Source organism: Melanotaenia boesemani, chromosome 21 (genome assembly GCF_017639745.1).
Source record: "Melanotaenia boesemani isolate fMelBoe1 chromosome 21, fMelBoe1.pri, whole genome shotgun sequence".
Taxonomy (NCBI): Eukaryota; Metazoa; Chordata; class Actinopteri; order Atheriniformes; family Melanotaeniidae; genus Melanotaenia; species Melanotaenia boesemani.
Window position 1 is genome coordinate 18,480,862 of NC_055702.1, and position 13,246 is coordinate 18,494,107.

A 13,246-nucleotide genomic window follows, 5' to 3' on the forward strand; every position below is an offset into this window, starting at 1 on the left:
GTAGTGTAAAATATGTGTATATAGTTTGATTACATCTCAATTGTTTCTCAGTGTTACATTTGCACTATTACTTTACAGTTGACTGCACTATTATTTTACAATTTGTTTGTTTTTTGAAGAGTTGCAGCTGAAGTTTGTCTGTTTGTTTTGAAGAGTTTCAGCTAAAAACGCCTATGAATATACATGTTTTTCTTGTAAATATTTGTATATAGTATTACTTTATTTCAATTTTACTCTTAGATATTCATATTAGAAACCTATATTTAGTTTTTCCAAGTTCCAAAACAGTTGAGTGAGCAAGTTTGTGGTTTTTATTGTAATAAATACCACTTTTTTTCAATTAGAATTTAATGATTTTTGTGTATTTTTTGGTCCAATATGTTGATGAAGTAGGTTGTAGTGAAATAATAACTATCTCTTTATATAGATGAAGTTGTGCTGAAAAAAAAGATACCAAGCATGGGCATGTGAAACATTTTTTATGTGGTATATAGAGACAAAATCAAAAGTATTAAAAAACAGCCAAAATAGGCTCAGGATTCAAAGGGTTAAAGAAGTGAGACACTAAAGGACATGACAAGAATCCTTACTTGTTGCTTTTACTCTTTTAATCTTCAGATATCGGTGTTGTTCTGAACATCCTGTCAGTCCTTATAGTGCTGGCCGATATGTTGGATCATATTAAAGTTGTCAATCTCAACTCCCATGCCTCCTGACTAACTCGGCCTCTTTAAATTATTAACCTGCTGAGAATTTGTGTATGGTGCTGTTACCCCCAGCAGAGAAGAAGTTACTTAGGAAACCCTTGGTTGTCCACTGTATCTTAGTCAGGCTTCTTTTGTTCTCATTTTTTTTTTCTCAATCTGGTCAAACACTGGTGATGGAGCTTTTTGGTCTGTGTATGCAGACATTCCTTTCCTGTCTGAAGACAAGCTTTGTTTGAGGTTTGAATGACAAGACAGAGGATGGGAGGGAGACAAAGGCTCTGCATGTGTAGGTTTGAAGCACAGTGAGGCTCTCACATTGGCTTCGACTCTTAAGACCAGAACTGGTTGCAGCATTTTTTCACTAATTCTGTTCAGATACTGAACTGAAGACCCTAAATTTGGATGATATAATTTCAGATTTCAGGAGATTTTAAAAGGGGTTCAGACCGTGAGGACATCAGATCCAGATTATTATCATGGATGCTTTGAGAAACAACAAGACCCTGTGGAGGCTTTATGAAAAGGAGGTGCCGCACAGCAGGTTTTTGTGAGTTTTATTACAAAATTAACAGTTTCTCTCTCTATGTTTCTTAAAGCTCAGCAGACATGTAAGGGCAGTAATTCAAAGACAATTTTTAAATGATTATCATTATTAGTTTAGAGTTGATGCTGAGTGGATGTGTGGTATCATCTTATCTCAAATTTTCTTCCATCAGTTCCCATTAAGTAAAAAAAAAAGTTCATTCTGTCTATCTATTCCTATATCTAAAAAAGGTATTCAGAAACCTCTAGAAGTCTTCCAAGTCAAAGAGAATTAAACTACATTTATCGTATAATTAACATTACATGCATCATGAAGTGTACATCAGCATTTTTTGATTAACCTTTCAAATGTACATATTATCTCCATTTAAAAACTTTCTCCTTTACCTCACACAAACTTTTTCAGATGCAACCACCTCTTAAAATTCCCTATTGAGCAAACTAATTTCCATTTATCACTTAATTACTTTATGGCTCCTCTGGCTGATTGTGAGAAATGATGTAAAGGACTTCTCATGCATGTCCTGAAAGACCAGGGAAAACGAACTCATCACTGCCGAGACATGTGACTTATTGTTCATGTCTGTAGTTTCCCTGAGCAACAGGCCCACACAGAGACCGCTGTTGCTGGTGGCGAGAAACAACACTTTCATTTTCCTCAGCACATCCCCCAATCCTGTCTTAATCCTTCATTACTAATTCCTTTCATTGACAAAAAAAAAAAAAAAAATCATACTTTTGTCATTTAGGTCAGAAGTGTATTGTGGCTGTGCTGCCACAAGGGAGTGCTACATTCATTCAACAGTCTTTTAACACACATCAGATACTTGGAGGCCTTAATGAATAAAAGAATAAAACTAAAACAGGTGATGCTTAAACAATAAAGTGTCACTAATTATGATGACATATGTTGGCAAACTATTCCATTTATGCTATTACATTTTCTTTTAAATACTGCGCTGCTGTCAGTGATCCAGCTTATGGTGCCAGTCCTGCTGAGAAACTCACCCCAGAGCACCTGCATCTCCTTAGAAAAGCATTCATCTGCCAAAAAGCCGGAAAAATGGCCCAGACAAACAAGAAAGGAAGAAATGAAGAGATTGGAATAAAGTTTGAAGAATTTCGAGAAGTACTAAGGACTGTTATCAGTCCAAGTATTGATGACTCATGGGTCGAGAGATTCTTCAGTGAGGTAAAGAGAAATGGAGCTTCGTCTTTAAAAGTGTCAAACAAGCAACTTAAATGACATATAATACATAGATAATAATACAGATTCCTATTAGTTTAATGGTGTGAAAATAATGGCATGAAAATAAGATGAAGTGTTTCTATGACTATTTTCTTACACAGGTAGATATTGGCTGCACAGGACAAGTAAAGTGGCAACAGCTGTGTTCCTACTTGCTTCTGGAGTACACTGAAAGACAGCGTGCCTCCGTTCCCACCGCTGCTCTGCTGGACAGTCATCCTCAGTTCAGACACTGCTCACACAACAAGGTAAATATTATTTAGTAAAACTTACTATCGTTGTGGTGCTTAAAAAATTTCACAGAATTTTTACCCTATTGTGGGTCTAAATTGGGGCCAAATAATACAAACTAAATGTAACTAAATGTAAGAGGCAAAGAAGAAGAAATTATTATAAAATCTTAGATAAAAATGTAATCTTTTAAACAAAATTAGGTCTAGATTTAAGGATATTAAAAAACTGATTATTGGAGCTAAAGTAGTCATCTGATGTAAAAGGTAAAACCAAATCTGTAAAGCACACAGCCAGTGATATACACATTTGTTTAAATCAACAATTGCTTATTTAGGATGACCCTTCTCTGTATGGGTTGAATCAGTGTTGAACTAACAAAACTTCATTGACAAAACTTGCTTTGAGTTAAATAACAAGCTCATTAGTGTTTTTCAGCATTATTTGCTATTTAACTTTGCACAGTTGTCACATTTGGTTATTTTATTACTTTTATATCCCTTTCATAAAATATAACCGAATTGAACAGACAAATATCAAGCACGTAGGCAGTTTGTGTGATGATTTTGCTGCATTAGGATCAAGATCATGGTAGTATTGATGTGGAACAGAGATACACTACATTCATTTTCACTTGGATATGGAGGTTCAGGTAAAGGTCAGTTTAGACTGAATATTTGTTAGAATTTGATTGTCTTTTCTTGGGGTGACACCTGGGGGGTTAGTCAGATTTTAGGGGTGATCTGTGCCTCCCACAGACCTCACTCTTGTGACCCTAATTAAGTTATCCGGTGAATAAAATCCTACATTAGCAAGTAAAAAATAACATAGATCTCAAACTCTGATAAAGACCACCAAAGCTAAGAAATTAACATGAATGTTGGATTAACATTTGATATTTTACCTGCCATGAAGTTATATGATTAAATCATCATATAACTTGTTTGTTAAAGGGATTTATTCATGTTAGCCAGGTCAGTAGCTTTTAGCATGTTAGCTTAGCTTAAAGAATTCCTCTGTGGTTGTTAACAAGAAGTTATCTTTTGATTGTGTGTGGTCATTATGACAAATCAAACATTCTGATTGGTTATAGAAAAGATAAAACTAAAACTAATAGCATTGATGATGTAAGGGCCCAGTAATTCATTATCAAACAACTCAGCTGTCCATTGCTCTTAGTCTGAAAGGCCATGTGGGTGCACTGGTTTAGGGGCAATAGAAAGGGCTTGTTTGAGAATCTGTGGCCCTAGGACTTGTCATTTTTTCACAGATTCCACATGGGCTTATCATTACATGTTTGATAGAAGAAACTCAGCGCTAAGAAAAGCGAACACATCTCTGATGCTATATTAAAGAAAGATGAATCATCTTTGCTCTAATTACCTCAAAGACTGCAAAATCCTGAGGGGAGTAACACAAATACATAAATTATTTTCTTTAAAAAAAACTTTTTAAAAGAAATAATCTTGTATTTGTTGGTCTGCAGCGGGAGCCAACAGTTCGTGTGGTCGCTGTTTTCCATCCTCCTCCACTCCGTTATATTAGTGTCAGTAAGGGTGGTCAGATCACTGTGTGGAGTAGCAACCTACACATCCTCAAAACTTTAATGGTGAGTAGCATCATGTTGCTATTTTTACATTCGCAAAAGCATCCCAACACACTCACACTTTTCTGTTTAAATCAGCTTGCTGGAGACCCAACGGACGAAGTTGCCAACACCAGGAGGTTCAGAGGCTGGACCACTGATGCTGTGTATATGAGCAACGTCCACAGGGTTGCAATTGCAACTGACTGCAGAGATTTACACTTTGTCAACATCTCTCTGAGCAACATATCTGAGGATGTCCATCTCTTTGGTAGTTTGCTAATAATCCTTAATTAAAAGCAGCATGTTCACAAATGATAGTGTCACAATAAAAATGTACTTTATGCTTTGTTCAGGATTTCGTAATATCCCAACTGCTCTTTGTTACTGGCATGATGTACAGGTAGGACTATTACTTGTGAAATTTTAAACTGGTTTAGTTTGATAAGCAAACAATTCAGTCTAAGTGTTTTTCCCTTGAAGTGTCCAGATCGACCTCCACTGCTGCTCCTGGGAGATGATAAAGGAGGAGTCCACCTGTTGTGGTTTCTGAACACGTCAAAGGGGCTTTTTAAGAATCCACCCAAAAATAAAAATGGCCCACAAAGGATCTTTTTCCCAGTAGGCTTTACCTCCAGTATTCACCAAACCCAGTTATTGGTTGTTGTGTGGGTGGATGTATTTTGTGAGTCATTGTATAAGGAATAATGGAAGAATATTTGGGATGCAGCTTCTGATTACGCTAATGGAACACGTATCCAACACATTAATTTATCTTTTCATCTGTGCTTTTGAAAGGACCTTGATGAACATGGCAATATGGTCTCTTACCATTACATTCCCAAAATCCACCAGGGACCAATCAACAGAGTGATGTTTGATCCTGGTACTAACGTCATCATGACTTCATCAGAGAGCGACACCACATCTGTGGTCTTCATCAATGTGTCACTAAAACAGGAACCTCATGTGTGGAAATTTAAGCAGGTAACTTCCACTTTATTGTAACTAACAGACCCATAGCTTATCTTTTGGGTAACTTTTGTCTTTTGTTTTGGTGGTTGTAAATGTTGCATTTTTAGAAACACATAAAACCTGAAAACCTTGACATGGCACACCTTCTTTTTGACACTTTGTTGTCTAAAAATCTCAGCTTTTATCAGAGTGCACTGAACTGAATTCTGGTCACACGGAGGTGAATGCGGTCTGGGTGACACTGACCTAAAAAGGGCACGCAAAGTTACACAATTTAAATCTGTTGTTGTAGAAAATTATTTATATGGCCTTGAATTGGCTTGCGTGTTAATACTATTTTATACAACACATCCAGTTTATCAATAAGAATAATTGGTATGAAGTTAATTATTTATAGTTTTAATGGTTTTCAGTTTGCAGTGGCAGCTAGAGTCACTGTTGAGAAGTGATTAAAGCTGATCCACAAGACATTATTAAAGTGGGTGGGCAGCCTAAATAATCCCAACACAGTTTATTTTCCAGTTTACTGTCTGAACATTTTAACACTGTAGCCACTCATAAAAATTCCCTCACTGAAAACTTGTAAGACTGGTTAAGTTGACTGGTACTGTAAAAGACCAGACCTATTAAACACAATTTTGTGCACAACTATCAACACAAAGCATCATCTTCTCTATTTTGGTCTTTTTGTCTCATTTCAGGGAGCTAAGTGTTTTGATTACAGTCCATCTTTACAGTTGTTAGTCACAGGAGGCTGTGACCAGACAGTCAGACTGTGGACACGGTATGTGACCTCAAGTCCTGTAGCTACACTGCTAGGTCACCATGCCACTGTGTTAGATGTTGCAATCTACCAACCTGTCAGGCAGATCTTCAGCTACTCCAGAGATTCTGTGAGTCTTTACATTTGTAAGAAAAAGCTGGCACAACTGTCAGGCTAAAACAAGCCTTGGACTTATATGGTAGCTAATCTATCTGTTGTGCATTTTCTTATCAGGAGCTGCGAATTTGGGACATTTCTACACATCTCTGCTTGAAAACTGTCCACTTACAGTTTCCCTGCTTGCAGCCAGGTCGCATCCCAGAGCATGGCAACTTCCCATTCCTGTTGCTGAGCTCGTCTCTTCCTGAGGAGACACAGCCTCATTTATTGGTGGGCTGCAAAGACTACCTGGCATACCTCAATCTGGCTGAAACAAGAAGAGGAGGAGAAGGTGGTTGGTTAACAGATGAAAGAAGGGAATTAGAAATTCAGTGCATCCCATCAGTCTCCTGTGCTCTGTTCAATCCCACCCTGCAACAGGTGGTGACTGGACATGTTGACTCATCTGTGTCTCTGTGGGACGTGGAGACAGGAAAGAAAAATCTCCATATTTTAAATGCACATGGAGAGGAGGCACTCACCTGCATGGAGCTGGACTCCTCTCACAGACGGCTGATCACTGGGGCTCGTAATGGCACTATTAAGGTTTAAATACATCTACAGGAATATTGTGTATTGTTACATCAGTTGGGGCAGCAAAATATTTGCTTCACATGTGTGAAATGGATCAAATCTGTATTAAATATGTTCGTAATTTGTGTTGACTGCTTTCAAGCAGGTATGGAATTTACTGAATGGCCTAAATTTGCACAAGTTGGAACCTGTCACCAACTCGGAGGTTACTGGGTTGGCCTGTCTCCATGACAACCAGCTTCTTGCTGTAGGGTGGAGCCAACAGGTCATTCAGTACAACATTGCAGAAGCCAAGGTATTTAAAGGATGTTTTGAAAAATAAACCCTGCTCTTTCACATAGATTTTTCTTTTTAAATAAAAGCATAATGGAACAGAGATGGCTGAAAGATATGTCTGCTTAACCTCGAGTCATTATCCTGAGAAAATTAACTTTGTTATGCAAGTTAAACGTGAAGTGGTAAAAACGTTTTAATTATGAAGGTACTTGCGTTTTTTTCATACATCAGTGACAGCCTCTTGTTTGGAAAATGAAAAGACTACTGTTTCAATTTAAAAAAAGAGCAAATGAAAGTTTTATTGTTGAGCAATTGAATAAAGTTTGCTGTCCAGAAAATTAGAATTAAGTCCAGTGGTTAGACTTTGATGCTTAACATAGTCTGGAAGGAGAATGACGGCAGAAGAGAAATTAAAGATTAGCTGAGAAACAGGACGATCATTAAACCAGAGCTGCAGAGTCATAGAAAGAAGTGGCAGGGAAACCTCAAGTAACAGGAAAGAAAATGAGAGAGGACCATAAGACCTGCATTTGCTTAAACTTAAACAAAGAAGGAGCCTAAATGCTTTACTGAGGGTCACAAAGGAATTCCCATTGACCAAAACCGATTGTACAGCTTAAAATACACTACAGAAGCTTTTTAATGATTGATGGATTATTGGACAGAAATTTATATCAATGCCATATTTTCTTAATACCACAATTATTGTCAGTACTGGTATAACACTATACTCTTAGTCAAGAGGTTAAAATAACTCTCCAACCAAAAGTCTACACATATTTACTATTTTAAAAGTTCCACACAAACAGCTGCCCCCACAGTGACAAATCCAGAACAGACTTGAAACAGTGTTTTCTAAAGAATGCTAACAACAATTTAAACCTATAAAAAGATTCACACTTTTTTAGTATTTCCATTTACTCTTAAAACACCCGTCTTCTCAGTGCATGGGCAGAAACATGTTACTGTATTTTTACTGGCACATCATAAAATATAAAAGTCAGGAAGTGCTGTCTACATTTTCACAGCTCAGATTATTGTGTTTCCTTGTTTTAACACTTAAACTGTAACAACAATCTGCTCTGTGGTTGTATTCATTCCTCGAAGAGGACAGTAGAAACATTCAGTATTTCATGCTTCTCCACCACAGTCATAGTGTGGTTCTTTTTTCCTTTTAAAAAAATCTAGAGGAATGACTTCACATCAGCAAATGGTATAAATTAAAGATTTTATACGTGTACCTGGTGAGATCAAAGACATGTGCAACAGTATTTTTAATGTCCACCTGCTGAGCTTCCAGATGGTCCATCATAAAGAGCTCACCACAGCATGGGAGCCCAGAGGTGTAAACAAAATCAGCACTCTGGGGGAGGAAACAGAGCTGCTTTCCACAAGGCAACACAAACAATTCCTTTTTATTTCAGAACCACACGCGTTTCATAACACAAGTTTATGCTAGCACTAAACTGCTACAACTGATGACACCTAAATACAAAGTTTTGTTTTTGTTTTGCATTAATTTTTTATCTAAATTAATTAATCTGTGTGCATGCTGTGCCCCTAGGACTTGAAAGTGAGAGCAGACATGTCTTGGAAATCCAGTGGTGTTCACAAATCAGACATCTTGGCCTTGCGTCAGTGCTCCTCTTTGGGAGTTGTCGCCACAGCAAGTTATGATGGAGAGGTCATTATCTGGAGACTGGAGACAAAGGGAACATTTCTGCACCTTCGGAAGGAGATACAGGAACAGTAAGAAGATGCCATCAGGTTTAAATACATCGTTTCTTTATAAAACAACAGTAAAATTGTATCTTCACATCCGGTTTTTCTTTAATCATAGATAACAAAGACCAGATTTGATGAACTCAGTATATCTCATAAGAATTTGCATGATTATACTGGCATGTATCAATAACTTGCATGTGATTAACTCATCCTGTGTGATTCTGACACCTCTGATTAGATTTGGTTGAACAGAGGAACATCTTAGTAAAACATCATGTCACAAACTATTTCTGTATGCACTGCACTTTACTAGTGTTGGCTGATCATGGCAATAAAGTGAAAGCATTACTTTATCTTATTCCAGTGATCAGTACAAAGTACAAAAGCTTATCATACAGTATTACTGCATCCTACTCACTGCATTCATGCCTTCAAGACATTTTAAAGATACCACAAATTAGACTTTATTTTAGCATTGATGATATTCATGTCAGGTTTTTTTTAGTTATTAATTATAATGAAACTAAAAATGAAAATTCTAATAATTTCTAAAAGTTTCCAGCAAAAAGTTATAATAAGACAAAAAAAAAAAAAACGAACATGCTTGAGCACCTGCAAGAAATTCAAATTCATTTTAATAAAGGTGATAATCAGTGAGAGAAGGTTTGCTCTGCTTATTCCACATTGGAGAATGCACGTTTTCATAACTGTGTGTGTGTGTGTGTGTGTGTGTGTGTGTGTGTGTGTGTGTGTGTGTGTGTGTTTCAGTGAGATTATGCAAAACTATCAATCACAATTCAAAGAACTGCAGTGTAGTGGTAAGGTTTGGAGAGAAAAAGCTGTGCACATCTGAAGAACCATCATTAAAAACTGTGAAAAAGGTATACGAGCCTTGGTGGAGGATGTTGTTTAAAAAAACATACTGGACCTCAAGCAATCAGACAAACAATGCAAACAAAGCCAACATAGAAAATATGATTAGCAGGTGTCAAGCAAAGCATCAGTTTTTGTGAGGTGTGAAACTAAGCACCATTTTCTGTAGAGTTGCTCTTTTTCTGGCATCACAGAACCTAAAAGTTAGATAACCATTTTTTATTTAATTTTCCAATTCTAGCAGAAATTTGGTGGTTACCTATTTTGTCAGGACTAAATCTTTAGTGGGTAGACACCCATTCATACTTTTTCCTTCTCTTTCTGCTTGTGTGAATCTAGGGTGGCACTCCCTGTGGACAGCCTCCTGTTCCTTCAGTATCGAGCTGGAAACAAAAAGTTAAGAAACAGGGGTGTCCTGGTGTCATCACAGGCTGGCTGTCTGTGCTTTTGGAGCATCACTGGAAACAAACATAACTATGGTGAGTTGGACACTAAGGACAAGGAGCTTTATGTAAATTAGTTAAAAAGAATAGTTGCAGCAGGGAAATCGATTTGGAATAATATTCGTACTGTGAAACCAGTTGACAAGCAGCTGTCCGCTTTAATGATCCTTCTCCTATAAGATGGATTATCATACAGCACAAGCACAAGCAGCTAGGCTGAACTGTTGTCTTGGCCTCCTGCCGGTACCATTCCTGGCAGGCCACAACTATGTCTCTTTCCAGATCACATCTGTGTTTAGTGGTGTGGGATTTGAGCACTGTGACCGCTGCATATGTGTACGAGCTTGCATGGGTGTGTTTGTGCATGTGTATGTGAACCACTGCAACAATGTGTGTCTATATAGGTCTGTATAGTTGTTCAGCAGATAGGAATTCCAGATCCTGATTGAACAAGAAGACAGGTGATATAACAAAAAGTGGTAAAGTCTGGAAGTTTAGTTTCATATCTGTAATTTCAGGATTCTTGAAATAGTCACAAAAACTGAGCAGACTTGCTTTCGTGCAACTTAAAGTAAACAAGTTACTGTTTGTACAAATATACTAGTCCTTCACAACCGAACTTCTTCTAGATTGTACTTTAGAGAAAATCTTAAAGCAATCACATGAGTACAGTTTGGTTTCTGTGCCCGTTTTCCAGGTCAGTTCTATGCCCCAGACCAGCCAGGAGAATGTGTGCTTACCATGAACTCAGATCAGACTAAAAACAACATCCTGGTTTCAGGGGACACAACAGGCTGCCTTCAGATCTGGGACATTTCTTCCTATGCAGTGGACATCCAACATGAAGTAAGCTGGAAAATAAAACTATACTGTATATTCTACCACATCCCCAAATACTTCATGTGTTCTGTTTCCATCAGTCAACTTGTGAACGGCCTCCCCTGCTGCAGTGTTGGAGAGCTCATAAAAGGCCGCTGGTATGTGTAGAAGTCCTGGAGGTATCTGGCAGACTTTTCATCCTCGCAGCATCAGCTGATGGTTCTACTGGACTGTGGTCAAAGAATGGCAGTCCCGTGGGTTTTTTTGGACAGGAGGTGATGTGGAACATTACTGATCCAGCTACTTTCTGCAGGTGAGGGAAATTGGCCGGTTTCCTTCATAGGACATCTTAGCAGTTTACTTCAAAGGGTAGGAAAAGGGAATAAAAGGTCATTGTGGATGGAGCTTAGAATTAGCCATCTAACATGCATTCATAACATAATAATGGTTGAATTCATGAGGCAGAATTTTTTTTGGGGGGGGGGATAAGACTACAAAATAAGTAGTAGATTATACCATCCATGCATGCATTTTCTATTCCCCCTTGATTAAATCCAACCTGGATGGATAAAATTATACCTGGTACTATAAGCAATGGTGTTATAAAACTATAGACTACTAATTCTTAAAAAAGAATAATAGATTACAGAATCTAGATCTTTCTTCAAGACAAGACAGAAAGAGAAAGGGGGAAGGGAGCGAAATATCTCATTTTCCCACTAACTTTGCAGTCTGGATAGAAATTCGTACATTTTTGCTTTGCCCAAATCATTATTGTATACTTAATAGTTATCTGTTGCACGATGAACCATAAAGAGGAAATCTGTCAGGAATAGTTTTTAAGGAGGTGAAAAATGCATTTTAAATAAAAGGAAACTCACTGGGTAGCAAAAATTTAACCTTCCAAAGTAGGCTTTTGTGGTCTGTAAATTAGGGGCATACTAAAAGATTTATCCAATTAAAATTCATGTGATTGCTCATGGACAGTGTAACCTTGAAGTCTGAATGCTTTAAGAAAAGGCTGGCAACTAAATACATGCAGATTTGTTTCCTTTCTGTCAGTTAAATAGCTCCCCAGTCTACCATCACTGCCTGTGTGATTTCTAATTGAAGCAAAAACATGCCAACTTTTCCTAGCTCTGCACTTTGCTTTTGTCCCTGCTGTATCTCTTAGTAAAGTAAACTTACTGGCTGCCTCAAAATGCTGTTAACATGTTTGTGTCTGTCTGTCTGGCTAGTCTATGCAATGCCCACTTTTTAAGCAAGTCATAAATATTGTCCGCCATAAATTTTTATAATGCAGAAGCAAACATCCCAAATTTATATAAGAGTTCAATATAAACCCAACTGCTATAGCAGAGATTAAGCCAAACATTCTCTTTTAAGCTTTCATTTTACCCCCCAATCTCTTAAAATAGTCAACATGTCAACAGCTTGTCTGTCTTGAAATCCTCTACAGGCTTTTATGAAATTTTTATGTGACTGTCTCATGTTGAAACAATCATGGCTGGTTGAATTTAATCGCTAAAACTCCCCTGTGTGTACTAATAATACCTACAAACACAAATAGCACACACATTTTTAAACAGAGCAAGTTACACCACAACGATGCAATAAACAGTTCTGCTGGGATAAAAAAAAACATGCAACAGTTTAGTTTCAGAGATTTAACATAAGCAAAGTTTGGGAAACTTGTTTTCTTAAAAGTATAGCTTTGTGCTTGCTTGAAAAGATTACGATCATTTGGTCTGATGCCCTCAGGAAGGAGCAGAACAGCCTCAGAAAGGCCACAGTGGAGAGGGCTGTATGTGACAAACTGGATTCCTTTGATGCCAAAAGTCAAGTATCTGACCCCACCAGCCAGGGTCAGACTTCACTGCAGGAATGCTGTTCTGAAGGTAACCATTCAATGCAAACAATTGTTTTTATGTGCTGAAGACTCTGAAGAAAATATAGTCACTATGACCCATTCCTGTGCACATCACATGGATGTTCAATGGGAATGTCCCTTCCAATAACTACCACTTTCATCAGAACCTCCCTGCATTCAGATATGGGTGTGTAGCTGCTGCTGAGAAAATTCATTTAAAGGAGGGTTAAATGCTGCAGGTCAAAATTGCCTTCCAAGGTAATCAAACCTGATACTCTCATTCAATCATGACCAATTTCACCACTTTATGAAGAGAGCAGTCAGGGCATTCCTCACATTCTTCTTTTCTGAAGTTTGAAGCTCGGCTCTGGAACATTTGGGCATCGTTCTGCCCTAGAGGCGCAGCTCAAATTTTTTAAAGTGCATAAACACTGAAGGTTTATGTGTGAGTGTATATGCAAGACATTTCCTACACTTTCCTCCTACTGTCTGCC

At 37.7% G+C, this 13,246-nt stretch overlaps 1 protein-coding gene across 1 annotated transcript; it reads left to right on the forward strand.

Annotated features, from left to right (window-relative positions):
- The first annotated feature begins 1,164 nt into the window (after positions 1 to 1,164).
- On the forward strand, positions 1,165 to 12,728 carry LOC121631924 (WD repeat-containing protein 49). Its single transcript, XM_041973006.1, has 15 exons — positions 1,165 to 1,248; positions 2,220 to 2,442; positions 2,601 to 2,747; positions 4,217 to 4,339; positions 4,415 to 4,586; positions 4,672 to 4,718; positions 4,799 to 4,936; positions 5,114 to 5,302; positions 5,992 to 6,183; positions 6,288 to 6,758; positions 6,892 to 7,041; positions 8,587 to 8,771; positions 9,960 to 10,099; positions 10,761 to 10,909; positions 10,984 to 12,728. The coding sequence occupies exons 1-15, from the start codon at positions 1,184 to 1,186 to the stop codon at positions 11,197 to 11,199; spliced, it is 2,607 nt and encodes an 868-aa protein (XP_041828940.1). The 5' UTR covers positions 1,165 to 1,183; the 3' UTR covers positions 11,200 to 12,728.
- The last annotated feature ends 518 nt before the right edge of the window (positions 12,729 to 13,246 follow it).